A 26,893-nucleotide genomic window follows, 5' to 3' on the forward strand; every position below is an offset into this window, starting at 1 on the left:
GAATGACTTTGGATACTTGTTTCACTGTCATTTTGTGCATGTGTGAGCATGCATATGTGTGAGTACACATGTCTTCTTGCTTTATAGGGAAAGGAGGTAGGATGTGTAGAGTAAGTAAGTTATGTTATAGTGTTAAGAGTCCAGAATTGAAGGATGAGTTGAACCACACACACAACTGGAGTAAAGCTGAATACTTTAATCTCTCTGCCAGCATCTCCTAAACTAGTCATTTCTAGAAGGAGATGAGCCTGCCCAAGATCATGAATAGGATTATATAGGGAAGGGATATAGGGCGGTTCTAGCTTTCTGATGATCTTTAAAATGATTGGCTATTGTAGAGGGGTACCTTCCTACTGCTCCCTCTGTCCTTCCCTGATAGGCTACCTGGTATGGCCCAGTAGCTTGGTGTAGTATTAATGGAAATAGACTTAAGGAAACCTAGCATGCGGCTTATACCATGTGGCCTTTACAAAATGGCCTCCCTCCTCGTTCAGAATCCAGGACCCCACAATAGCAAAGTTGGACCAGTCAATTTCCTTTTCCTTTGGACCAGTCAATTAGGTTCTGTCTGTAGATCCTCTCAGCATTTGTTATGACTTTGATATTTATCTTTTCACATTTTGGATGAAAGGCCTCGTTATTGCATTCAATTTGATGTTTTTGGCGTGGATTTATATCCAAATTCACTTTATTTTTTGGGAAGGCACTATGATTTACCAACTTATTCATAGTAAAGATCCAGGCATACAATATTCTAACACCAGACCCAGCACCAAGTAACTGCTTTCATTTGTTTGTGGTGCTGTGGAATTCCTTGGAGATAACATTGGCTTGTCCTCTCTGCCTCCCACATTGTGTGCTGCTTTTGAAGCAGGTATTTCAAATATTAGTGTACATCTCAGAGGAGATGGCCAGGAATGTCTGGCCTTTTTTTCCCTCCATTTTGTGCTTCACTATTATTTTGATTCAATTTTTCTTTTATTGCTCTCTTTTTAAAAATTGAACTAACATTGATTTACTTGCCTATAAATGTTTATAGGCTTTAGGCTACAGAGTAACCACATTACATTCACCACCAAAGTGGCAACAACCCTGCAGCACAGTCCCCTGTGCTGAGCATTTTATTCAGTGAGGGCAAGTTGCCTGTGTAGCTGGGGAACCATCACATGTGGATTTTAACTCTGTTCTGTTCTGCAGTGCCATAGTCTTCTATACTGATTGGTGTGTCATAGATAATCGATGCAATTGCAGTTCTTATAGGATCTGGATTGCTTTTTATCCAAATAGTGTCTAATTGCATGCAAAATTGCAAATGATCGTGCCAGTGACCTTTTTATTTGTGTACTTTATAAGTTGGGTTTTAGTGCCAAAGAGGCATTTTCCATACATTCTTATTTATGCTTGCATGACTTTGATATGACTTTGCTGTTTTTATCTTTATTGGGATTTTATATAGCCAGCTCTTCTCTTGAGTTTCAGACTTGTTGCTCTAATATTTTCTTTTAGCTTGAGTCTGCTAAAGGAAATAGTTTTATAGTTAATAAATTTTCCAATTTAAAACTATAAATTAAAGTGCTCACTTAGGCAGCACATATACTAAAATTTGGAACGAGACAGAGAAGATTGGCATGGCCCCTGCACAAGGATGACATGCAAATTTGTGAAGTGTTTCATATTAAAAAAATCTGATAATCTTTGATTTAATTTGAATAAAAAGATTGCATTGTTAAATTTTTATATATGTAGATATGTATATATGTAATATATATCTCCAGACTTTAATTAGGATGGCAGTGTCAGTCTCTGAATAGTTGACATTTCTCAGTTAACAATCATGTAGTAAAGTTGACTCAGATGAGGTTCATGACATTAAGGATAGGGACTTGTTGGTAAAGGTCTTTTTAGTTTGATAAATTCATAGACCACCCTATTCTATCAATGGAGGAACGTATTTTTTTTTATTAACAGTGAACTTATGTTTATCATAAGTTTACTAATTGCAGTACATTTTGGAAGAAACCTCATAAGACACAGGACCTTTTTACTGGGGTCAGTGTTTGAAGTGGTGGGATTTTCAGCAGAAGAATGAATGACCGTACCTCAGGGTTTCTGCTTTGTGATGGTCTCTTGTTATATCTGGTGAGGCAGATTTGTGAAGATTTTTCAGTCCAGAATGGTGTATGCTTGTACTATGTATGCATGATGATAAGTGGTTACTTTGTTTTTCCCTTTTGTTATGCTGTTTCTTTCATATAACCATTTTCTGGTTGGTATACAAGAAACTGAAAATAAAGCTATTTTCAAACTGGCAGTTATTTTTCCTCTAGTAGATCAGTAGTTTGGGGATAATTGTTTGCTTCCATATTTTCTTTGAATCTTCTTTTTTTCCTATCAATTTGTTTGTTAGTCTGAAAAGTTCCCAGGAAATGTGTAATTATGCTATAAATGATTATTTAATTCCATGTTGATAGAATTTTCACAGCTACAAGGACTAAAATTGTGATTTCTTTTTTTTTTCTTAAAGGAGGAATTTCGAGAACTTCGAGAACAGCCTAGTGACCCTCAAGCTGACCAAGAGTTAATTAATAGCATTGAGCAGGTGTATTTTTCTACAGACTCATTTGATGTCGTTAAATATGAATTGGAGGTAAAAAATTTTGTCAGTATACTTAAAGTCTTTTGTTCAATGACTAAATTTGTAAGTGAATCATGAATACTTTTGTGAAGGCTACATTTTTTTTTTTTGATACCAGAACAGGTCTATTATGAACATGTTAATGGAACTGTCAGTTTTGCTTAAAGATGAGATTATTTCTTTAAATGTAAACTAAAGGACTTCTTTAGATTTCTGACCTGTATTATTTTGTACTTTTGGGTTTGTACTGTTAACATGTGATAAATAAGTATGTTGCCTCTGACTATGTTGGCTAGATGTGTTCATAAAAACCCTTTGTAAAATCCATTTATATGTGAATTCAGTCATAAATAATGTACACTTATGTCATTGTTTACTCATGATAAAGCTCATATGTTTATTATTGTGGCACTTAAATGTAATTAAGAATTAAGAGTAATAGTTTCAGGTGAAACTAAATGCTGTGTGTATGCACACTTGATAATCAGTATATAGAATGTGAGTCAGTTTCCAGCCCATATTGTGTTTTGGGGAGGTTGTTTGGCCATACTGAGTTGTTACCAGGGCTTACTTCTAACTCTGTGCGCAGAAATCACTTCTGGCTCTGTGCTCAGCAGACTTTATGCAGTGGTGGGGGATTCAACCCTGAGTAAAGCCAGCATCTTAATCCCTTTACTAGCCGTCTCTCTCAACTCTTTCTGCAGACTCATCAATCACTTGACTAAGTCTTGGAGTCCATTTTAACATCTACCTGATATTCTGTTCTAATTTGCATGTGATCCAGAACAGCATCTATCAGTCACCCTGGAGCACTTCATTCTTGTTAATAGTCTAAGAATGTACCTGTGCCCTGGGCTGACCACTTTGTCCAGGAGAGCATGATTCCCCCCACACCAGGCGGGTCTTCAGGGCCACGCCTGGTTAATCGGGCCTTGGGGGGAGGGGGTGAGAGATTCCTCCCTAGGCATCCAAAAACTGCAGGGGCTTGGCTGGGCCCAGAACACTCCGAATGCCAGGATTTCTTGGTGTGTTTGCCTGGTATGTTGGGGGCTCTGGGCAGGACAGCTGGCCATAGGACCCCTGGGCTGACCACTTAGTCCAGGGGAACAAGATTCCCCCACACCAGGCGGGTCTTCAGGGCCACGCCTGGTTAATCGGGCCCTGGGGGGAGGGGGTGAGAAATCCTTCCTAGGCATCCTAAAACCACAGAGGCTCGGCTGGGACCAGAACACTCCACATGCCAGGATTTCGTGGGCTTTTGACTGGTATGATGGGGGCTCTGGGCAGGACAGCTAGCCATAGGACCCTGGGCTGACCACTTTGTCCAGGAGAGCATGATTCCCCCCACACCAGGCGGGTCTTCAGGGCCACGCCTGGTTAATCGGGCCTTGGGGGGAGGGGGTGAGAGATTCCTCCCTAGGCATCCAAAAACTGCAGGGGCTTGGCTGGGCCCAGAACACTCCGAATGCCAGGATTTCTTGGTGTGTTTGCCTGGTATGTTGGGGGCTCTGGGCAGGACAGCTGGCCATAGGACCCCTGGGCTGACCACTTAGTCCAGGGGAACAAGATTCCCCCACACCAGGCGGGTCTTCAGGGCCACGCCTGGTTAATCGGGCCCTGGGGGGAGGGGGTGAGAAATCCTTCCTAGGCATCCAAAAACCACAGAGGCTCGGCTGGGACCAGAACACTCCACATGCCAGGATTTCGTGGGCTTTTGACTGGTATGATGGGGGCTCTGGGCAGGACAGCTAGCCATAGGACCCTGGGCTGACCACTTTGTCCAGGAGAGCATGATTCCCCCCACACCAGGCGGGTCTTCAGGGCCACGCCTGGTTAATCGGGCCTTGGGGGGAGGGGGTGAGAGATTCCTCCCTAGGCATCCAAAAACTACAGAACCGCGCGGGGGCTTACGCCCCCGCGCGTACTTCATGTATTTCATGTATTCAGAATATCCCTTATTCTTATGTTATGTTTTCCGTATACAGAATGTTTATTTTGTATTCTCCCCTTTCCCACACCCCTACAAAGCTCTTTTTCACTCCTTAACTCTCTAACCCCTTCTCAAACATCACTAATCTAGTTTTCTCTTTTTAACTTCAGTAGTGTAGAATCGTAATCACAGTCCAAAGCTGTGCATTGTGTATGACAACCCCAAACTGTTTCAAGATACATAAAATGGACACGTATTTCTTTAGAATATTTTGTGTTTCTTCTCTGACAGCTATAATTCTTACTAAATGTTGTCTTATACAGTGATGATTCTAACCACTTTTTATCTTCTCTTTTTAAGCTGTTTAACAAGTAATTTTGGTGGAAGAGTCCCCCAGTTTAATGCTTATGATTGAGTCATGTCAATGGAATCATTGTAATTGTTCTTATGGCTCCCATATGCGCCAATAACACCATGTGGCATTGCTTCTTATTTGCATAGGCACATTAAAATGGGAAAATAGTATAAATACAAATAAGATCCTATCTAATAGAGATTAGAACACACAAACCTTGTAGTGCAGAGGGACCTTACACCCTGAACATTGACATAACGACCTGGCACAGACCTCAGAAGAAAGGGCATATTCCATTCTCCCCTGAACCAGGAAAGCCATCCACGAAACATCCAGGCTGGTCTATAACATCACCTGGAAGCAATCCTCTAACATGGAAGACCTACACTGCTCAGACTTCGACCTGCTCAAAAGAGACTTCCCTTAACACTGAGAAGACTTAACAACAACAACGACCGGCTTACAGGACAGGGCTCCCTGCATTGCCCTTTGATTGTGAGGTGAAAGGAGAGGATGCTCCACGTCCTGACTTCAATGTAAGATATGCAGATTCCAGGATCTTTAATACAGAAACATGATACCAACAACAGAGACTGTGTGAAAAATAAAAGTGTGTTGGCACTACAGACAATGTATTGGATTGGACGATCTAGCTTGCTTGGAGCCTAGACTTGGTCTTGTGCCAGGAAACTTCAGGGGTCTGGTCTCTTTGTACTTAGGCCAAGGTTATTTCTTTCCATGTTCCTCATATTTTGATGGGCCTATGCAAACAACAATTGCCACTCTAACACCATTCTTACTGTGCTCCTTTGACTCTAATCCTTAAAAAGAACTCACTTAAAATTTGAGGTTAACTTAAGCTAATATGCATATATATGGAAATGTAAGAAAATACTATGCCTGTAATGTTTAAGGAGTTACGTAAGTTTTATGGCTTTAGATTGCCTTGTGTACTGTTAAGAAATATTATAATGTGTTACAATCTGGGGACTTGAGGGACAAAGTAATTGTACATGGATTCTGTCTTATTTATCTTAATGTTCTTTGGCTGAAATTTCAAAGTTAATATATCAGCAAGGGGACTTCTGAGAATTATGTTATGGGTGATTGTCCTTCCACTGTAACTTTACCTTGTCCTCTTACTTTGCACCCTTGTTCTCATAATTAAAAATAAAAATTTAAAAAAAAAAAAAAAAAAAAAAAAAAAAAAAAAGAATGTACCTGTGGCTGGGAGAGTGTAGGTAGTATTAGGGCCTTTCTCACCACCATGTCACAGGCCATGGAAACTACCTACTATCCCAGGGATCAGTCTTGGTGTTCATTGGCTTTCCCAGAGGTCAGAGGCAGCAACAGAGGAAATAGGACTAGGTAAAGGGAGAAACTTTAGTACCAAAGGGTCATGGCATAAAGATATGTGTGTGTGGGGGGGAAGGGTGTTTGTGATTTAGATCCTAGAGGGAGAAGCAGTGAGGTTAGAGGAATGAATAGGACATGGGATATTACATTGTTGTGTCTTCAGAGACTCATATTCAGAAATCAGAGGGTACAGGTAAATGAAAACAAATTATTTTCTTCCTTCACTTATGGATTTTTTTTTCTAGAAACTTCCTCCTGTTCTCAATTTACAAGAATTAGAAGAATACAGAGACAAATTAAAACAACAGCAAGCAGCAGTAAGTAAAACTGACAAAACTGTAAATGAAATACAGATATAATATTGAGATTTTATGGCTTAATATAATAGCATGTTAAGCAAATTGTGTTACTTAACATGATTGACTCACATAATATATTTACATTAAAATTTTATTCTTATTCTTGCTTCCCTCATATTACCTTGACTATGAGTTGGAACTTAGATGTATTTTTGTTGTTCTGTTTTGTTTGTTTTGGGTTCACACTTGGCAATTGCCATCTAATCTCTAACTCAGTATTTGGGTTCTCTTCTGCTTGTGTTTTGGGGGGATCATCCATAGTTCTGATAGTTGAACCTGGGCCTTCATTCTTGCCATGGTTCTGAGGGCTGAACCTGGGTCTTCATGCTTACAAAACCTTCACTCAGCCTGTTGAGTTCTCTCTCTGGCCCCGGAATTCTCTCTCTGGAATTCTAAATGTGATTAAAGAATTTTGAACTCGTTTGGATTACTGAATGCACTAAGCTCCTGTCACATGTACATGATTTACCAACCACCAATTTTGTGATCAACCATTCTTTGTTTAATCTATAGATCCTCACTTATAGTTGAAATAAGCCCCAAATCAAAAAATTAGGAGAAAGTTCAAGTTACTTTATGCTAAAGTAAAAGTAATTACTTATGTATATTTGAGTTTTTGTTTTTCCTGGGTCATGTTCAGTTGTGTTCTAAGGGCTATTCCTGGCTCTGTGCTCAGGAGTCAATCCTGGAGGTACTTGGGGAATCACATGGTGCCAGGGGTTCAATCACTTAGCCACATGCAGAGCAAGTGTCTTAACTCCTGGACTCTCTCTCTAGCCTACAGTCACTATTTAATTATGATGTTAACCAAGTCATTTAACCTTAGTCTTGCTCAATCTCTTTAATTTTGTCTATGATTACTTGTTTAGGCCTATGTTTTTCTAAAGTAAAATTCTACAATTCTTTATTTCTTTTAATGGTAGGCTGAATTTCTTCTATAAACCTCAGAATACATTGTAGATTAAATAAGGTAGTATGTGGTTATTAATTTTTAATACTTAAGGATTAATACTTGAATTCAATATATGATTTTTGTCTAGCACCATATGTGCTCAGCAGTAAGCCCTGAGCATAGCTAGGTATCACCCAAAAACATAAAAGGAAAAAGGGATACATTTTTCTTTTTGGTGGGTACAGACCTAACTGTGCTTAGAACTTAGTCCTTACTATAAGCTCAGTGAACACTCCTAGCAGGGGTCAGAGGACCATGTGGGATACTGGGGATCAAGCCTGCGTCAGCTGCCTGCAGGCCAAGCCATACCTGCTGTATTATATCTCCATCTCCCAGATACAGTTTTTAATAATACATCTGGCAAATAGGAAAGTGTACTTCTCTTTCTTTTTTGTTATAATTAAAGTGTCCAAAGCTTCTTGGGGATAACACTTGTGTGGGGAAGCCCTAAAAGTTTGTATAGTACGGGCCCGGAGAGATAGCACAGCGGCGTTTGCCTTGCAAGCAGCCCATCCAGGACCAAAGGTGGTTGGTTCGAATCCTGGTGTCCCATATGGTTCCCCGTGCCTGCCAGGAGCTATTTCTGAGCAGACAGCCAGGAGTAACCCCTGAGCACCGCCGGGTGTGGCCCTAAAACCAAAAAAAAAAAAAAAAAGAAAAATTTGTATAGTAAAAGTATGGTTTGCCTGGGGTTGTGGCTCAGTAGAAAAGTGCATACCTGGTATGCATGAAATCTAGGTTTATTCCTAGGCACTGTAAAAACAGAAACAGAAACAAAAACAAAAACAAAAAAAAACTTGTGATTTTTGAAGAATTTTTTTTCAATAGATTATTGCATCTACTGCTTTCTCTTAGTTTTAGCATGTTTCAATAAGTACATAGCCATCCCTGTACTTTGTATAGTAGAATTTTTTGGGAAATAAACCAATTACAGGGGCCATGTAGCATAGTAATTAAAATAGTTATATTTTAATCTAAATTATTTTTTGTTTTCTTATATACTATAAAAGACCTAAAGATTACAATTTACTACTAGGATTGTGGGTGAGTTGTTTTTGTGCTCAAGGTCGCTCTTCTGGAGGATAAGGGAACATATAATCCATTGTAATAATTTATCATGTGTGCTAATTGACAGAGGGAAAATAACTTATTTCAGTGCCTGTTTCAATGCCAGGCAAACAATAACTATCACTATTTTTCTTGAAATCCACATTAGTCAAATTGGGTGAATTTCTGACTATGTTTATATATCTCTAGACTTTTGTACCTGTTTATAACATAAATATATCAATGGAAAAATTGTGATTTTTGAGTTGGAGTGTAACATTTTGTTCTCAATTGGCTTGGTAATGGAAACCAATTATATATCTCAAGCTAACACTCAACAAGTAGCTTCCATCTGTCATCCTGAAACTGTGAATAAGGATCTTGTGTTCCAAATTGTTATGATTTGAGCTGGAGTACATTAATATTATTCATGGAACTGACCAAGAAAAGGCCTTTTATTCTAGCATTCCAGAAAGCACATTTCCAAAACTAAATTATTTTTTGTTTTCTTATATACCACAAAAGACCTAAAGGTTCAAGAATGTTCTTTTATTTCTGATAATCTGTAAATTCAATTGATTAAATATTTCTTTATCTTAACAAGTGCATCAATTTTCTTATATTATTCATTCATTCTTTTTTTGTTTGTTTTGTTTTTGGGCCATATCTGTCAGCGTTCAGGGTTTACTCCTGGCTATGCACTCAGAAATTACTCTTTGTGGGCTTGGCAGACCATATGGAATGCTGGGTATTGAACCTGGTCAACTGTGTGCAAGACAAAAACCCTACGCATTGTGCTCAGGCCCCACAAGTTCATCTTTTTTTTTTTTTTTTTAAATCAAATCTATATCCTTCAGGTTTGTTAGACTTTTGGGCTGAAGGGATAGTACAGAGGGTATGGTGCTTGCTTTGCATGTTGTTGATCCCAGTTTAATGTGCTATCACATACCCAAGTACCACCAGTAGTAAGCCTACACTTCATAGGGAATATTGTTAGACTTTATTATACATTAGTAAAATCAGAAAATGATATTCATATCATTTAACTTTATTGTAGATTAGTTAAATCAAATAATGGTATTCATAGCAGTGATAGAATAATCTTTAAGTTCTGTTGAGACCAAGTATACTGTGCTCTGGTTTATGCTTCTTTTACTAATTTTAAGGTCCAGAGACTTATGTGTGACTAACAAACATGTCAATATTTTCTATAGAAATTATTGGAGAGGGCCCGGAGAGATAGCACAGCAGTGTTTGCCTTGCAAGCAGCCGATTCAGGACCAAAGGTGGTTGGTTCGAATCCCGGTGTCCCATATGGTCCCCTTTGCCTGCCAGGAGCTATTTCTGAGCAGACAGCCAGGAGTAGCCCCTGAGCACCGCCGGGTGTGGCCCAAAAATAAAAAAAAAAGATCTAAAAAAAAAAAAAAAGAAATTATTGGAGAAACAGGTGGAGTAGTATTTCACAATTTTAAGTGAAAAATGTGAAAGGAGGGGCCAGAGAGGTGGCACAGGCAGTAGGGCATTTTTCTTGCATGTGCTAGCCCAGTGTCCCATATGGTACCCCAAGCCACAAGCGATTTTTGAGTGCATAGCCAGGAGTAACCCCAGAGTGTTACCAGGTGTGGTCCCATAAAAAATGTGAACGGAAGCATGAGGTTTTCTTCTTTTACTTTGTTTGGTGTTTGTTCCCATAGGTCTCTAAAAAAGTGGCAGATTTAATCCTTGAAAAACAGCCTGCTTATGTAAAGGTAGGATAATATTTATATTAGAAGTAAAATATAAAAAATGTCTTATTGAGTTATACCTGAAACTTGAACTATTTTAATGTTTTCTTTTTTATAGGTCAGAATATCTTTGTGTGTATGTGTTTATTATAGGTCAGAATATCTTTGTGTGTGTGTGTGTGTGTGTGTGTGTGTGTGTGTGTGTGTGTGTGTGTGTGTGTGTGTCTATCAAATTGAAGAAGTGGTTCATTTTTTTTCAAACTTTAGTGAAAACTGCCTTAATTTACTTTTTAAGCACACAGATAACGGATAATGAATGCTTAATGGTGTTGTATTATTCTTCCTCTAAAATTTGATAAAATTGGGGATCAGAGCTATGTACAACAGATAGGGCATTTGTTTTGCACACTCCAACCTTGGTTCAATTTTTGGCATTCCATGTGGTTCCCAAACACTGCCTGAGTAACCCTGAGCACCACTAGGTGTGGCCCAAAAGCCAAAAACAAACAAACAAACAAACAAAAAAAACACAACAACCAGGGCTGAAGAGATAGTACTTAGGCAGATAACTCCCATTTTATCAGCATTTTTTGTTTGTTTGGTTTTGTGTTTTGGGGGACCACACTTGGCAGTGCTAAGGGCTTACTCCTGACTCTATGCTCTGGGATAACATTCTGGTGGGCCAGGGATCAAGGTAACCGTCTTACTTGCTTTGGTCCTGAATATATTATTAGTATTTGTTTATGCCAAGAGAACTCAGGTTGGATCTAGATTTCCTTACAAATAGTTGTGATTAAATATTTTGTCATGTCATTGCTGAAAAACATCTGAAAGTGTTCATTTTAGATACATTTTGTGAATAATATGCCAACAGTTTTAATTTTAATAAATTTGTTCTTGCCTTTTTTCCAAGTAGGCTTTTCTTTGAACTCAGTAAAGTTTTTGAGTTCATGTGAATATAAATAAAATTAAAAATACCTTCAACACATAAATGTATCAAATAACTTATGTCTAATCTTTCCATAGGAACTCGAAAGAGTTACCTCACTACAGACGGGTCTACAGTTAGCTGCTGTGATTTGCACAAATGGGAGGAGGTATTGTATTTGGTGGTATTTCCTTTTTTGAGCTGGCAAGCATAATTTAAAGAAAAAGTGAATTTATTAATAATTGGTTGATTTATTTAAACTATAGTTATAGAATTCCAAGTTGAAACTATCATGATGCACAAACTTTACTAGGAAAATAAGTGGAGACTATAGTTAAAATAGCTTAAAACTTTTGCTCTATTTTTTGTATGCTTAGATTATTTTCTCTCAGATATTTTCTGGTGAAGCACCTTTTATAGCTTTTTCCTTATTTGTTGCTACTAGTTTTGTAAATTATAATAAAGACAAGTCATTAAGAAAATGAAATGACCAGATGTAAAATGCATTTCCTCAAGCCAGGGAGATTGTTCAAAAGGCTGGAATTCCTGGTTTGCATGTGGGAGACCTGGGTTGGATCCTTTCACAGAACTGGCCCCAAAGCACAGTTGGTAATAAACCAGAGCATTGAACCAAAAGTAGCTCTAAGCATGTGGGCTTACAGCCTTACCTACCCCAAAACACATTGTCAATTTAGTACAGAATAGGGGCCTCTTCTGTAATGCTCAGAGGGTCCAGAGTTTATGCCAGGCCATGCTTAGGCCTCATAGTGATGGGGATGCCACACCACTCACAGTCATACGTGTGTGTTTGTGTGTGTGTGTTTGTGCCATGTGGCATGAGGGCTCAAGCTCTGGGCCTTGGGCATGCAAGACATGTGATCTTTTCATTTGAACTATATTTCTGGTCCCCAGTTTCATGTCTTAATAAGATTCATCAGTGTAAACTTAGTTAACTTTTGTCTATATTTGGGGGGTGGTTGTGTTTTCCTGTTGACACTCAGGGGTTACTTTTGGCTATGCGCTCAGAAATCGCTCCTGGCTTGGGGGAACCATATGGGATGCCAGGGGATTGAACTTTAGTTCGTCCTAGGGCTAGCACTTCTTGCAAGGCATACACTTTACCTCTAGTGCCACCTCTCCGGCCCCTTTTCTGTGTTTTTTTAATACTTATTTTCAATTGCTGTAATTTTCTTGTAATGAACCTGTAATAGATTGGTACCAATCTTCTCATATTTTGAGTAATTCTAGTTTAGTTTTGAGCTGTTGAATAAATTTGTCAAATAGTAGTCACAGTCTATCACTTTTAATTTAATTTAATTTTAATTTAATTTTAATTAAGAGTAAGTGATATCTATTGTTCTTTATGGATAGTATCCTTCTGAACTAAAATTTTACTATTTTTTATTCACTTTTGCAGACATTTGAATATTGCAAAGGAAGGCTTTACTCAAGCTAGTTTAGGCCTTCTTGCAAATCAAAGGAAACGTCAGTTGTTGATCGGACTTCTGAAATCTCTGAGAACTATCAAAACATTGGTATACACAGGTTATTTTTTTTAAATATAAAGACATAATATTAATTAGTTGAATCAGATTTCACTTTTATTTTTTTTATTTTTCAGCAAAGAACGGATGTCCGCTTAAGTGAAATGCTTGAGGTAAGTTAATAAGGATTGAAAATTCAGGGATTCTGTTATTATTAAATAGGAAAATTATAGTTAAAAAATTCCATTGCATTGTTCATAGCGATACATAATACACAAAGAACACTTTTATACATGTAAAGTTATTTGTTCTAGAGCATTTTTAGAGCATTTTTATACAAGTTAAGTTATTTACCATAGAAAAATTTTTCCTTTTCTTTTATTATTGTTTTGTTTTATGGGTCACACCTGACAGAGTGTGGTGTTTGCTCAGGAGTTGCTCTTACATATGTGCTTGTTTGTGGGTTGCTGCGAATGTTGAGGCTTGAGAACCCTGGCCTCAAGCTTGCAAAGCTTATTATATTCAGTCTGTTGAGCTGTCTCTTTAGTCCCAGTACTTTTCGTTGACATAATAAATTTCATTTGGTAAATGTTCATAGCAACATAAACATGTTAGCTTCAGTATCTTTTGGATTTTATTTGCACCCAGGCAGCAATGCACTTATCTTTTATATTTAACATTTAGTAGTGATTTATGGGCTATGTCATATTTTAATTATGTCTGATATCTCCTATATTGATTAAATTTCTGTGAATCATCTCTGTTCTCTGTGCTGCTTTCTCATATTAGTGATACTGCCATTAAAAGTTTTAAATATTAATAATAGGTATGTTTAACTACAGCACTTGAACTTTTTAGGTTGGTACTTTGTTATCATCTCATTACCACCAGTGATTTGAATCCTATTTATTGAAGTTAGATAATCATAAAAATATATTATATCTTTTACATGGTTATAGTATTACTTCAAAATCATTGCCACTAAGCAAAGGTTTGAGAAGTTCACACACTAATTAGGCACCAAATTACATTTTAGGTGATAATATTACTGAGGATATTCATGACTCATTTTTTCCTAAATTTATTTGTTTACAAATATTTCTTAATTTTTTGCTCTTAGAATTGTTGAATTTCGATTATGTTATGTTGGAACCTTGTATATAAACAATATCAACAGATGACATTTGAATAAAGGTTGCCACCCAGTGAGGTGTCTTAGAATTCTCTATGGGATTTATCCATGTGCCATCATCTCAGAGTTAGAATTATATATTTGAGGGAACATACTACATTTTTATACTTACCATCTGTATTAAAGAAAAATTAAATATTGGGCCTGTAACTTTTGGAACTCTCCAAAAGAAAAAATCATATTGTTTTTGGTTATTTGTTTGTTTGTTTTCCTGGAGCCTTAACAAAAAAATGTTTCCAGTGTTGACTTCTGTTGTTGTTATTTTAAGGAGGAAGACTATCCAGGAGCTATTCAGTTGTGCCTGGAATGTCAGAAAGCTGCAAGCACTTTTAAACATTACAGTTGTATAAGGTAAATAATAGAACAACATATAAAGTTGACTTCATTTTTAGTGCAGTGTTAGGCAGTATGTATCAGAGTTTATGAACATTGAAAATTCATATATTTTCTTTTAGCACTCTTATCCATAAATGAGCAGTACAGTAAAGTTATGAATATTTATTTGTATGGTCTAAAAGGTAAAATACTTTAAAATTCAATTTTTTTTTCTTTTTGGATGGTGGTGGGATACAAGGGATTGACTCCAAGACCATATATATGTATGGCTTGTGCTCTGCTACTGAGCCTCAACCTTAGCCCTTTTTTCATGTTAAAGATAATCCTTATTAAAGAAATATCAGTTCATATTCATGAGAGAGAAATACATTTACAATTTCTACAATACATAGGTATAGAATGACTAAAACAATACTTTATAATGCTAGAATGGCTTACAGATAATAGTAAAATGATTTTTCTTTGAAATTAAGACAAATCTCTCTTTTTGTTAGTAATACTAATAGTGCTTATTCGGAACTTTCTCTATACATATACATATATAGAAAATTTTATTTTTGCTTTTGTTTGTTTGTTTATTGGACCATACCTGGCTTTGCATTCTAGAATTATTCCTGGTGGGTTTGGTGACTATATGGGATGGTGGGGGTTGAACCTGAGTTGGTCATGTGCAAGGCAAAGCACCTTACCTGCTGTACTATCTCTCTAGCTCCTGAATTTCTTTTTTTTTTTTTTTTTTTTTTGGTTTTTGGGCCACACCCGGTAACACTCAGGGGTTACTCCTGGCTATGTGCTCAGAAGTTGCTCCTGGCTTGGGGGACCATACGGGACACCGGGGGATCGAACCGCGGTCCGTCCAAGGCCAGCGCAGGAAAGGCAGGCACCTTACCTTTAGCGCCACCGCCCGGCCCCAAGCTCCTGAATTTCTTTTTAAATCTGCAAAGTCCTTTGCTCTGAAATTGGCTGTGTAGTGACAAATCAAGTGTAATATAATCTGCATCAAAGAAGATTGAAGGAAGTACCAGTGGTATAGGACTTTAGAGAGAAGGAAGTTGAAAATGTAATGGAAGCATTGGTATCAAAATTGTCTTATGGCATCAAGACTAAAGAGCATAGAAGGAGAACCAAGAGGAATGAGCTAAACCAGAAATGAGGGGTTACGGGTAGGAGATTAAAGGCACTATGATGAAGTCTTTGTTGGAGCAATACAAAGCAAAATACAAATGGCAAATAATTTATTTGATTTACAGTAACAAAGAAATCAGAGTAATACCATACTGGAGATAGATTTAAGTATAAATATAGGGTGAGAAAATTTTATAATGAGGACATATTTGCAATTGAGAGGAGGAAATTTGTATATTTGTAAATGGAGAAAATGAGAGATTGAAAGTAATGAGGAGAACATCATATTTTAAAACTATTGATATTATAGAAGAAGTTAACTTTAAAAAAGACATAGTCTTGTATTATAAAGGGAACAAAGAATATAGTATTAGGTGGCAGAAAATATGAGGGATAGGTGATATATTTTCATACTGAAGGTAAATATTTTATTTAAAGTTAATTATAAAGTCATTTTGAGGACTAGGAATGTAGCTGAGCAGTAGAGTACTTCTTTGCTTTGCTTGTGTGAGGATCAGACTCAGGCACCACAGCAAAAAATGGATGGGGGTTGAAAGAAATTATTTTGAAAATTTTTATATATTTTTAAGAAGTGGTTGACCATTTCAGTGGTTTTGTTATATGGTACTACTTAATATGTAGTGCTAGAGATCTATCTAACCAGATCATTTGTAAGCAAAGCAAGTGCCTTAACTTATGTACTATTTCTCTGATTTTAATGTTTAGTTTTCTTAAAGTTCACAAGAAATGGCTCTTTTGAAAATGAGCAGGAAGTGACTTTTTTATTCATATCTATAGCATTGTTATACATCAGTAATCATTCATAAGTACTTTTTCATTCATATGTATAACAGTGTTATACATAATGTTGGGGCTTGACTAAAAAAGACTAAAATTCAAAAGATGTGTTACTCTGTTGACAATACACTACATTTACATATGTAAGAGATAAAAGAAATAATAGGAATCATTTGCCATATTCTCTGTTAATTGGTAAAAATACAACATACATAAGTACCTTAGCCTGCACAAGAAATTCTTTGTAATGGAGCTTGGCCTCAGGTTTTGCAAGAAAATTTTGTTACTTTTAACTTGGTGATTTAGTGACAGAATCAGAGTTGTTCAGAGACTACAGTCTTTATTTTTTGAGATTTTTTTTTGGTGGTGACCCTCTGCCAGCTTCTTTTTTTCTCATACTAATACTGTTGCCTTTGCTAGATACTATTCATCCTGCCAACCAATTCCCTTGCCCTTTACTCTTATCTTCTAACTGGGAGTGAGGAATTTATTCAGCTCTTATGGGAAAAGTGAACTGGGATATAGTCACAGAGTTAGTTGCCACATGAATGATTTGGGACCATAAAAATGAAAGGAGTTTTATTGTAACTTTTATTTTACTATATTTTGGTCTTTGTTAAATAGATGGACTTTCAAATTCTACTCATTTATTATTCTTCCTTTTGTTCTGTTTTATCTGGTTTCAGGAGTACAACATAGTTTTTGTTCTTGAACTCTGTAGTTAAGCCTGTCCAGACATAATTTTTTTCCTGAAATTTGGGAAATTAGTGAAAGGCATGGTTTAATCTTTGGGCCAGAATGAATTAGAATGAAAAATAATTTGACACTTTTGAAAATAATAATTAACTTCCAACTGAATTTATATTCACACTTACCATTTAGTATTAATTTAATAATTTGGTCTTAAGAACTGATTACACAGAATAGCTATCTCTTATTACTCTGGAAGTAGAATAAGAAAGGATTCACATATTTGCTTTTGCATAAGTGGCCCTTGCCTATAGATCCAGTAAGACTCAGGTTATATTGCTTTATAATTTAATATATGACATATCAAATAATATAATGTACCCAGCTGGTTGAAAAATGAAAACACTGGTGCCTCTCCAAGCACTCTATGTTTTCCCTGAAATGTATTGTTTCTTTATCTTTAATAAAAGATATTATAAAATGAGTTTTGCTTGCCTTTTTAACTGACAGAAAGCAATTTTGCATTATTTCACTTTTCTTGAGTTGACTGACAGTCATATATTTGGGATTTATTGAGAGGAAGGACCACACACAGTATTTACTTTTAAGGCAGGTCTGTGAATAGCTTTTAATCTTTTTCAATTCAGATTTATCCAAATTAGTTTTTAAAAGTTAGAGTTGTTGTAGTTTACTTTATTTGAATGAAACTTCCTCAGGGAATACAAGGACCTTTTGCATTATGAAGAAACAGGTCAGCTGCATGCGAGCCACATGACTTACTGAAAAGTTTTGTTTATAGCTTGTTTAACATTTTAATCTAGAGAGATGCATTCATCTCTTATAATCTTTACTATTTTTATTTTTCAGTATGATCTTGGAAGTTAATCTTGGAAGTGGAAATGATTGACTACATAATTTTAAATCATAGAGTAATGAACATATCTTTTATGTACAGTGGTAGCAGTTTTGGGATCCATATTTTCCCTCATATGTCATTTATTCCTAGCAAACTATAACTTTCCTCCTTCGCTGTAGACTTTGGGTGCCAGGAACCAGGCCTGGAGTATTGTGTGATGAGAATTTTTCCCAACTTGTCAAGTGTGTTATCTAGAACCCATGCTAAGTTCCCAATCTTTGTTCTTTTCTCTGTTTGAGCAGAGTTATTGATACTTTACTCTTCTGAAGCTACTTGTAGTCCTTTAAAATTTAATTTATTAATTTAGGGACTCCCAAGAAGTATTTAGGAGCCCTTCCTGTTGTTTTTAGCCACCTAGCCAGTTCCACACAGGGCCTGAGTGTCAGTGCTACTCAGGCCCTGTGGCGGTTAGGAATTACCAGACACTATTGGTGGGATATTTTGGATTACAAGTGCATTGCTTGTGGCCTATAGAACTACATCCAGCAGTTCTTAGGGCCTCCAGCACTCTATCTGGTGGGTTTTAGGAGTCTACCCTAAATGTGCCAGGGATAGAACCAGGTCAGCTGCATGTAAGCCACATGCCTTAATTCTACATGCCTTAATCTCTGACCTTCTTACCTTCTTTTTTTTTAAATTGGATCATGGAAGAGCACATTTGATAAAGTTCAGGGCTTTGAGATCACTTCCGGCAGGCAACGTGTGGTGACCAACCATATGTAGTGTTGGTAACTTAACCTGTTGGCTTCGTGCAAGGCAAACACTCTACCCACTCTACTCTCACTTCAGCCTCTGGTCCTCATATCTTTAAATTGAACTTTTATTCCTCTGTCTTCTTTTTCCTTTCTCTCCCTCATTCGTGCAAGGCAAGCACTCCACCCACTCTACTCTCACTTCGGCCTCTGGCCCTCATATCTTTAAATTGAACTTTTTTTCCCTCTGTCTTCTTTTTCCTTTCTCTCCATCATTCCCTCTCTCCAAAAATCAGGTTTTTTTTTTAATGTAGAGTAATTTTTACATACGGCATAGACATAATTTTTTTAAGTGTGGCCAGAGGGGTAGTACAGCGGGGAAAGGTTTTTTGCTTGCACATACCTGATCTGAATTTGATCCTCAGCTCCCAGTCCTGTCTATATTCATCACATTCACTGAATTCAGTGTTTTCCACCTGAACCTGCCGGAAGTAGCCCTGTGCACTGCTAGGGGTGTCCCAAATAAAAGATTCTTTTTTGGTGACTCGTCATTCCCTACCCAGGAATTAGCCACTTTTACTAATTTTCCCCTAGACTTCATTGTAATTTAAAATTCAATATGAAAATATCTTTTTTCTGAATTTTTTTACTTTAGTAATTTTCTATTGATCTGCTTATTCCCCATAATAAAACACCAGTAAGAGATAGGAATAGTTATTTCTTAAATATCTTCTTTTCCTCATTCTCTAGTTTTTGCTAGTAAAGCTGCTCTTTTTAAACATAGTCTAGTTTATTATATTTTTCTAGACTACAGTTTAAATTAGTCTATTAGAAATTATATTCATGCTATATTATGTTTATATACATAGTCACTATCTGTAAAACTTTATAATTGGACTTAACATAAAAATTAATCTTTTCTTTCTAAGGGCAAAACCAAGGTCCATTAGTGTATTTTCAATTTTTGTTGAACATTATTTTATATATCCACCAAAAGTGTTTTTTTCTTAGATATTTTAGTATTTCTTACTTTTACTTGATGTAAAATTTCACCAGTCTATTGGAAAAATCTGGCTGCTGAGACAAGAGTGCTTATTGAATGCTTATCTGTATGAGATGTGCTCTGTTACTCATTATATCAAGAACTTTTGAAGTTCATTTGTTTTCTTACATTTGTAAAGGTAAGCGGCGAATGCAGGACTGTGGAATAATATGCTAGGATGAACAGAGCACACAAACAGAAGAGCATTAGAAATGTGCTTGCTTTGAGCCGCTGACTTCTTACACTCCTGCAGAAATGGAAAATATTGACATTCATAGAAGTGGGAGCATTGGGCACTACTAACTAGAGCAGCACTGACTGTACAGTAATTTTAAATTGGGTTTTAATGTTCAGTCACTGAAGCTTACTTTTTAGTTTTTCAAAACTGAGTCATGGTGATGAAAGTGTTTGAACTTTTGGTGGTGGTGGTGTTTTCTCAAGCACTGGACTAATTTTTTTTTCTTTAAATTTAACATTCAGAAAATATTCCTCAGAGGTATTGTTAATATTTCTACTTTGTTCCCTCACCTTGAGCTTCCAGCTGTTACTCAGAGGATCTGATGACCACTCCTTATGTTTATTTCAGTTTTATGGATGAGCCAGGATTTAAATGTAGATATATTGGAATGCAGACCTTGTTTTTAACCACTATTGCTTTATACCATCTCTTAATGTAATAGCTGTTATGTAGAGAACATTCATGCATTTTATGTCAATTTTTAATATTCTGTGCCAAAACCGGGTTGAATACTGAGTAGAATGAATTGTATTTTCCTCGGCCTATTTCTGACAGTTGTGTTTGCTTTATGTTTAATTTTTTTTTTTTTTTTTGGTTTTTGGGCCACACCCTGTGACGCTCAGGGGTTACTCCTGGCTATGCGCTCAGAAGTTGCTCCTGGCTTCTTGGGGGACCATATGGGACGCCGGGGGATTGAACCGCGGTCCATCCTAGGCTAGCGCAGGCAAGGCAGGCACCTTACCTCCAGCGCCACCGCCCGGCCCCTATGTTTAATTTTTTAATGTAAATACTTTTGTGAAACAATTTTGATGGTTACTTAAATGCACTGAAAAGATATACCATCCAGCTAAACATAAATTTCAAGGCCAAAAAATAGTACAATGGGTATTTACTTGACACATGGCTGGCCTGAGTTTGATCCTTGACACCCATGTAGTTCTCTGGGTACCACCCTGAGCAGAGAGCCAGGAGTGATCTCTGAGCAGAGAGCTAGACGTGATCCTTGAGCACCTCTCGGTATGGCCAAAACACAAAAAATTAAATTTAAATGAAGATTTAAAAAAATGTTTTTTAACTGGTATTAAGACAGTTCATAAAAAATGAAGGATAAAAAGTAAAAAGTAATATAATTTGGTATTTACACTTGTCTGCATATTATCTACATATAATTATCTACATATTAGAGAAACTGAAACTTGAAATTACTGTGTGAAACCAAGTTCAAGCTCCCTGTCAAATAGAAAGAAAACACATCGGTCATGAGCTAAGTCGTGGTAAATAAACTATATTTCAATACTTTTAGTGAAACATTCTCTAAATATATGAATACATTCACATACAGAAATACCATATTTGAATATTTCTGTTTAATCTTTGATTTTTTAGCAAACTAAATGCCTTTTACTGAACTCTAGCACAATATTGGTAAGCTTTTTCCTTGAAGAATTGAATTATTAGTATTTTAAGCTTTGGAGATTGTTAAGATCTCTGTTGTAACCATTCAGATGTCTTTGTAATAAAAATATATATAAAGAAATTTATGTGACTGTATTACAGTAAGACTTTATTTAGATATATTTGCTGATTGAATCTTTCTTCTAGTTCATATCTCTGCTGTAGAATTATATAGGTGTGGGCCACAAATCTGTGGGAAACAGACGAGTCACTTGTAATTGTGCTCAATAGATTATGTGGTGCTGACATTTAAACCTGGGCCTCCAGTACTCAAAGTACATGCTCAACTCTCCTAACTCTCTCTAGCTCAGATCTAGTCTATTTGTATAGGAAATTGATGTACAATGATTTTAAAGAGAGATGATTTAAATCACAGCACTCATGAATAACATGTAGGGGAAGATCATTAAGATGCTAATTATTTTTGTCCCATCATGTCTTTCTATATGGTCAGCTTCAAAGGAAGATGGATTTCTAAGCAACTTTTTTCATACTCATTTGGTCTGAGGACAGATATTTAAAAGAACTCTGTTAACTTGTTTATGGGTACATTATCCTTGTTTTTATCTTTTGGGTCACACATTGCAGTCCTCAGCAGTCCACCAGACCTCCTGCATGCAAAAAGTGTGCTCACTTAGTTGAGAGCTATTTTTCTAGTCCCTGCCTATTATTTCCTGTAATGATAAAAATACTCTGCAGAGTTCTTTGGTTTGTTTCACTCAGCTAATAGCTTTTAGCTTTTCATCATAGTAATTTTTTGTACCATAGTAATTTTTAGATCATAATGTATATTTTATTTATTCCAATGTTTATGAATAGATCCTTTTAACCTAGTTTGATTAATTGAATTAAATGACTTGAATTCATATTTCAACATGATGAGTGTAGGGTTTCTTTAAAGGCATTTTCAGTTAAAAGGCTCACTTCTTTATCACATTTTATATATATGCATCTTTATATTAACTAGTAGCAATTTATCAAGATTTAGTTGTATATTTTGAAAGCATTTTTAATAAAATCAGAATTTTATTTAAATATTTTATAGTTAAAATCTTCTCCTTGTTCTTAATATTACCATGTGCCTTATGTATTTAATCATGAAATGAGAGCAATAAAAATATCTGAATTTTTAATATTACAAATAAACACTAAAGCCTATTATTTTCATTCATTAAACTGGTCATTACTTTTAGCTGTGAATGATTTCAGATATTTTTATCAAATTACAGTTATCACCTGAAAGAATCTTACTGTTTCACATATTAATCTGTCCCCATATCTCTTTCTCTTCTGTCTTTGAGTTCCAGAATTCCCCAAATCCATCCAATAGAAAAGAAAGAGTGTCAGTTCTTGTCTTATTCTTTTGCTAGGACAGTTGTAGGTGCAGAATCCAGCATGGCTATATAGCATCTTTCCTTTCCTGCTACTTCTTCGATATTTATTGAGGTTGAGAATAGGGTAGGGCTAAAGTAATGATGGTAAATTTCTATCATTCTTGTTTGACTTGAAAACTTATTTGCCAGTATTTATGACTTCCATGAGTGGAACAGTGAGTTTAGTCCTGCGTAGTCACTGGGAGGTAAGACACAATCTCTACTTTGGGAAGCCCTCTCTCTTTACAGGGTGTTGGAAATAGAATCTTGGTTAGTCGAAATTTTTTTTAATTTGTTTTTGGATTTGGGGACTGATCAGGGTCATTCCTGGAAGTTACCATATATGAATTCTAAGGAAATACATAGTCCTGGAGGCTGAACTGGACTTGACCACATACAGGGCAAGTGCCTCTACTCCAGCCCCTGTAAACAGAACATTATGAAGCTTCAGCCAGCACTTAGTGAAGAGAAGCTCCCAGAAAAGCTGACATTCAGATCAGGCTTGGACAGGTAGATTTGCATTTACAAATGAGAAAAGATGGGGAAAGGATTTTCTAGGGATATAATGAACATTATATGCAAGCACAGTATGAAAAAATGGATTTTAACTACACAAAGTTCACCTGACTAAAACATAGGTGCTAAAATGTGAATAGAACGTTAATTTACATTTCAATTATTCAGGGTTTTATATGCCATTCTAATTTGAGGTTTTATCTTTGGAGCCACTCAAGATTTTAAAGTAGTGAATTTAATGGATTTTTATTTTTGCTTTTCTTTGGAGCTGCAAACTCAGATGTTGTAAGAGACCAAGCAAGTAAACAGAAATGTGAAATTGTCAAATGTAAGACAAATGAAAATAGTTGGACTTCCAGTTCTATTCCTTGCCTAAAGCCTTTCCAAAGATGAGCTATTTGAAAATATTGTATCTATCAAATTAAACAGAATGGTGACCTTTTGAATCTGGAATTAGACATGCTCTCAGAACTACACCTAAATATTTTTTAGAGGATTTTACTTTGTTTGGTATATATAGTAGGTAGATGATATCTGTAAAAATAAATGGATGGATGTATAAATGGACTGAAGGGTTGATTGTTCTATGTGCCAGAATTCATTGGAAGACTATGGAGATAGAGCAAAAATTGACAAGGAAACGATTGAAGGGTTGATTGTATGTATGCCAAGATTCATTAGCAGAATAAAGCAAAAATTGGTACTGCCTGAGTCAGACACAAAATTAAGGAAGGAGAAAGAGTGAAAATATAAAGAATATTGAAATGAATTAGTAGTGACACATATGAGGAAAGAATTAAACATGACATATTTTTCATCTTGGACTGAATAGGAATAATTCTGAGAGAAGATAATAAAAAAATTTTGGTGGGCGAAGTAGAGTGAGGAATTTATTCTTTGTAATGGTAAGACACTGTCATGGTTACCACCTTTAACTCTCATTCTGTTAAAATTAATTAATATGTGAATGCCACAAATTGCCCCCAAATTATTTAAAAGAAAAATCTCATGGTATCATGTTGTTTCCTTTGCCAATGTTGTGTCTTTCAGGCATAAATAATAATGAGAGGTTTTAATTTTACTCTGTTGATTAACAAATGCAATTTTACCCAATTCTGCCTTTTGGGGGGAATGGATGAGTGGCTTCCTTGGACACCAAAAGTCATTCATCCCATCCTTTCATCCAAGAAGAAAAAGAAGGGAAGAAAATTCGGATGAATAGGATGTCCTGGGAGATGTTAGGCTAGCCTAAGAAGTGGGAAGTCTTGGCACCAGGTGGATTTGTCTCCTCAAGATACAAGATCCAGTGATAAGTGGGACCCACTGCATCTCAGAATGTGCTATCTTTTTTTTTTATAATTAACTTTATTTAAACACCGTGATTACAAACATGATTATAGTTGTATGATTACAGTCATGTAAAGAACACCCCCCTTCACCAGTGCAACATTCCCACCACTAATTTCCCAGATCTCCCTCCTCCCCACCCCCCTACACCTGTACTCGAGACAGGCTTTCTACTTCCCTCATTCTATCTTAAGATTCCTGATTTTGCTTGGTTTCTTTCTTTTTTTTTTTTTTTTTTGGCATATTTGGATTTAGAGATTCCACACCCCCATAGTGCTTTGGTTCTGGCAGTTTCTCTGTTTATGCTGGGCTTCTGGGGCCCCTGGGCCATTCCTGTGGGATTGCATAAACCTCTCCCCATAACCCCTCCCTTCCTGCCTATCCATGCCTGAAGTTCCCGTGTTCTCATTCACTTGTATTTTTATTAGTTTTGTGTTTCTAACAAATTGCTCTATGTGTTTATCTACATTTATGTATAACTATCTGTATCCATAGCCCATCTCTGGCATTTCTCTTCAGCTTGAATTTAAAGGCATTATAAAACAAATGCAAGGAATCCTGAAATCCATTAATGTATGTATAGACAGTAAGAATATTGCCAGGAGCATACTGCCTACAGAGAGGAAAGGTCATGCCTTTATCAGGATTTTTTTCTCTGAAATTCATACTAGCAGGACTAATATATATTTTTTCCTGTTCTGTTGTATTTTTTTCTCCCTTGAGTTATTGGGATATTTTAATATAATGACACTGACTTGTATACTGTAGCTTTTCCTCCCTGCTTGCTTTGTTTGCTTGAACTTTGAAGGTTACATTTATAGTAGCAGGTAACACTTGTAAAAATATAAAAAAAAAACAAAAACCTTGTATAACTTTAGAATATTGGACTGTAGTTTTTACTTATTCTTACTGTTTTATTTTACTTTTGCTTTACTCTTTCAAAAATTATTTTTCCTATATTATATGTATTCTATGAGATATCACAATTTAATTTAGTAATAGAATTAGTGTTAGGTCTTTTAAAAAATGAACTTAGTTGTGTAATTATCTACTAGACTTAAACATTGACTGATCACCATCCTGTCCCATTCCAATAATTGTTTCCCCAGTGTCTTGGCTTTCCTAAATTACCTTAATTTTGCCAATCTTGACTATTTATAGATAAAACCATATGGTATATGGTTTCATATGAAACCTTAAGTCCTTTTGCTTATTTTTCAAATGCTTTTTAAGATTCAAATGATGCATTTTTCTTATTATGGTTATTTCATTTAATCATATTTCAGTTTTTTAAAATTTTTTTAAAGTCATAAAAAACTTTTCTTAAGGGAAGGAAAAGGAAGAAAGAAGAATCCAGGGAAGTTCCCTAATTATGGGAGGGGTCTCCCAAAGGAATCCCTTAATGATGCATTTATTTTTTCATAGATACTACTGATTCATATTTGTGCCTATTATGAACAGTGTTGCAAGGCCCACAAGAATTTATATGAAATAAATACTACATAAATACATACATAAATATTATGCACACATGTGTTTGTGTATGTATATGTATATGTAGGACTGCTGGATCATAGAAAATGTGTTGAATTTTAGTAGTTGAACTAATTTTCTGAGTAGATAGGAAACAATATTTCTTAAGCATTAAATTGAATGCTTCATTTGTATCTTTTTCAATATTTTTCTCAATATTTTTTGATGTGATTTTTAATACTAAAAATATTTTTATCTGTGATGTGCCTTAGTGGCACTCGGCAGGCTCTTTGAGTTACGAGGTTCAATCCCTGGAATTTAAAAGAAAAGAAAACAAATAAATACAGAATATACAAAAAAAATGTTACTTTTTCTTTTGGTTTTGATTTATACTGTGTGATGCTTCTGGTTCTGCACTCAGGGATCGTTCCTGGGATCCTTGGGTGACCATATGGGATACCAGGGATCAAACCTGAGTTGGTCGAATGCAAGGCACGCTCCCTACCCTGTGTATTGTCTCTCTTGCCCGTTTGCTTATATTTTTTAATTTTTATTAATTTTAATCTTGGATTTTGAGCCATACCTATCTTTGTTTAGGACTTTCTCTTGGCTCTGTACACAGGGATCACGCTTGGTGGGTTTGGAGCACCATCTGAGTACTGGGATTGAACCTGAGTCAACTAGGCACCAGATCCATTGTACTTAACTATCTAGCTTGCAATCACTTTTTACTAGTCGTTTCCTATTTTCTCCATAACATTGCTCTTCAAGATTCTCTTGTCTACTTTTCTTTCTTGTTTTACAAATTTTATAATTTTGGGGGGAGCTCACACCTGGCAGCTCTTAGAGGTTACTCCTGGCTCTATGCTCAGAAATCGGTCCTGGCAGGCTGGGGGAACCATATGGGATCCTGGATTCAAACCACCATCC

General features: G+C 36.1%; 1 protein-coding gene and 1 non-coding gene across 2 annotated transcripts in view; both read left to right on the forward strand.

Moving 5' to 3' along the window:
• Positions 1-26,893, forward strand: part of VPS50 (VPS50 subunit of EARP/GARPII complex) — a 127,310-nt gene that overhangs the window by 22,781 nt on the left and 77,636 nt on the right. The window contains exons 3-9 of the mRNA XM_049785209.1: positions 2,525-2,647; positions 6,522-6,593; positions 10,329-10,382; positions 11,385-11,455; positions 12,704-12,821; positions 12,908-12,943; positions 14,231-14,313. Of these exons, the coding sequence (XP_049641166.1) occupies positions 2,525-2,647; positions 6,522-6,593; positions 10,329-10,382; positions 11,385-11,455; positions 12,704-12,821; positions 12,908-12,943; positions 14,231-14,313 (557 nt within the window). The remainder of the gene's footprint in view (positions 1-2,524; positions 2,648-6,521; positions 6,594-10,328; positions 10,383-11,384; positions 11,456-12,703; positions 12,822-12,907; positions 12,944-14,230; positions 14,314-26,893) is intronic.
• Positions 1,573-1,680, forward strand: LOC126027388 (U6 spliceosomal RNA). The gene has a single exon (XR_007502257.1). It is a non-coding gene; the product is annotated as a U6 spliceosomal RNA (small nuclear RNA).

This window comes from Suncus etruscus, chromosome 1 (genome assembly GCF_024139225.1).
Source record: "Suncus etruscus isolate mSunEtr1 chromosome 1, mSunEtr1.pri.cur, whole genome shotgun sequence".
NCBI classification, from domain to species: domain Eukaryota; kingdom Metazoa; phylum Chordata; class Mammalia; order Eulipotyphla; family Soricidae; genus Suncus; species Suncus etruscus.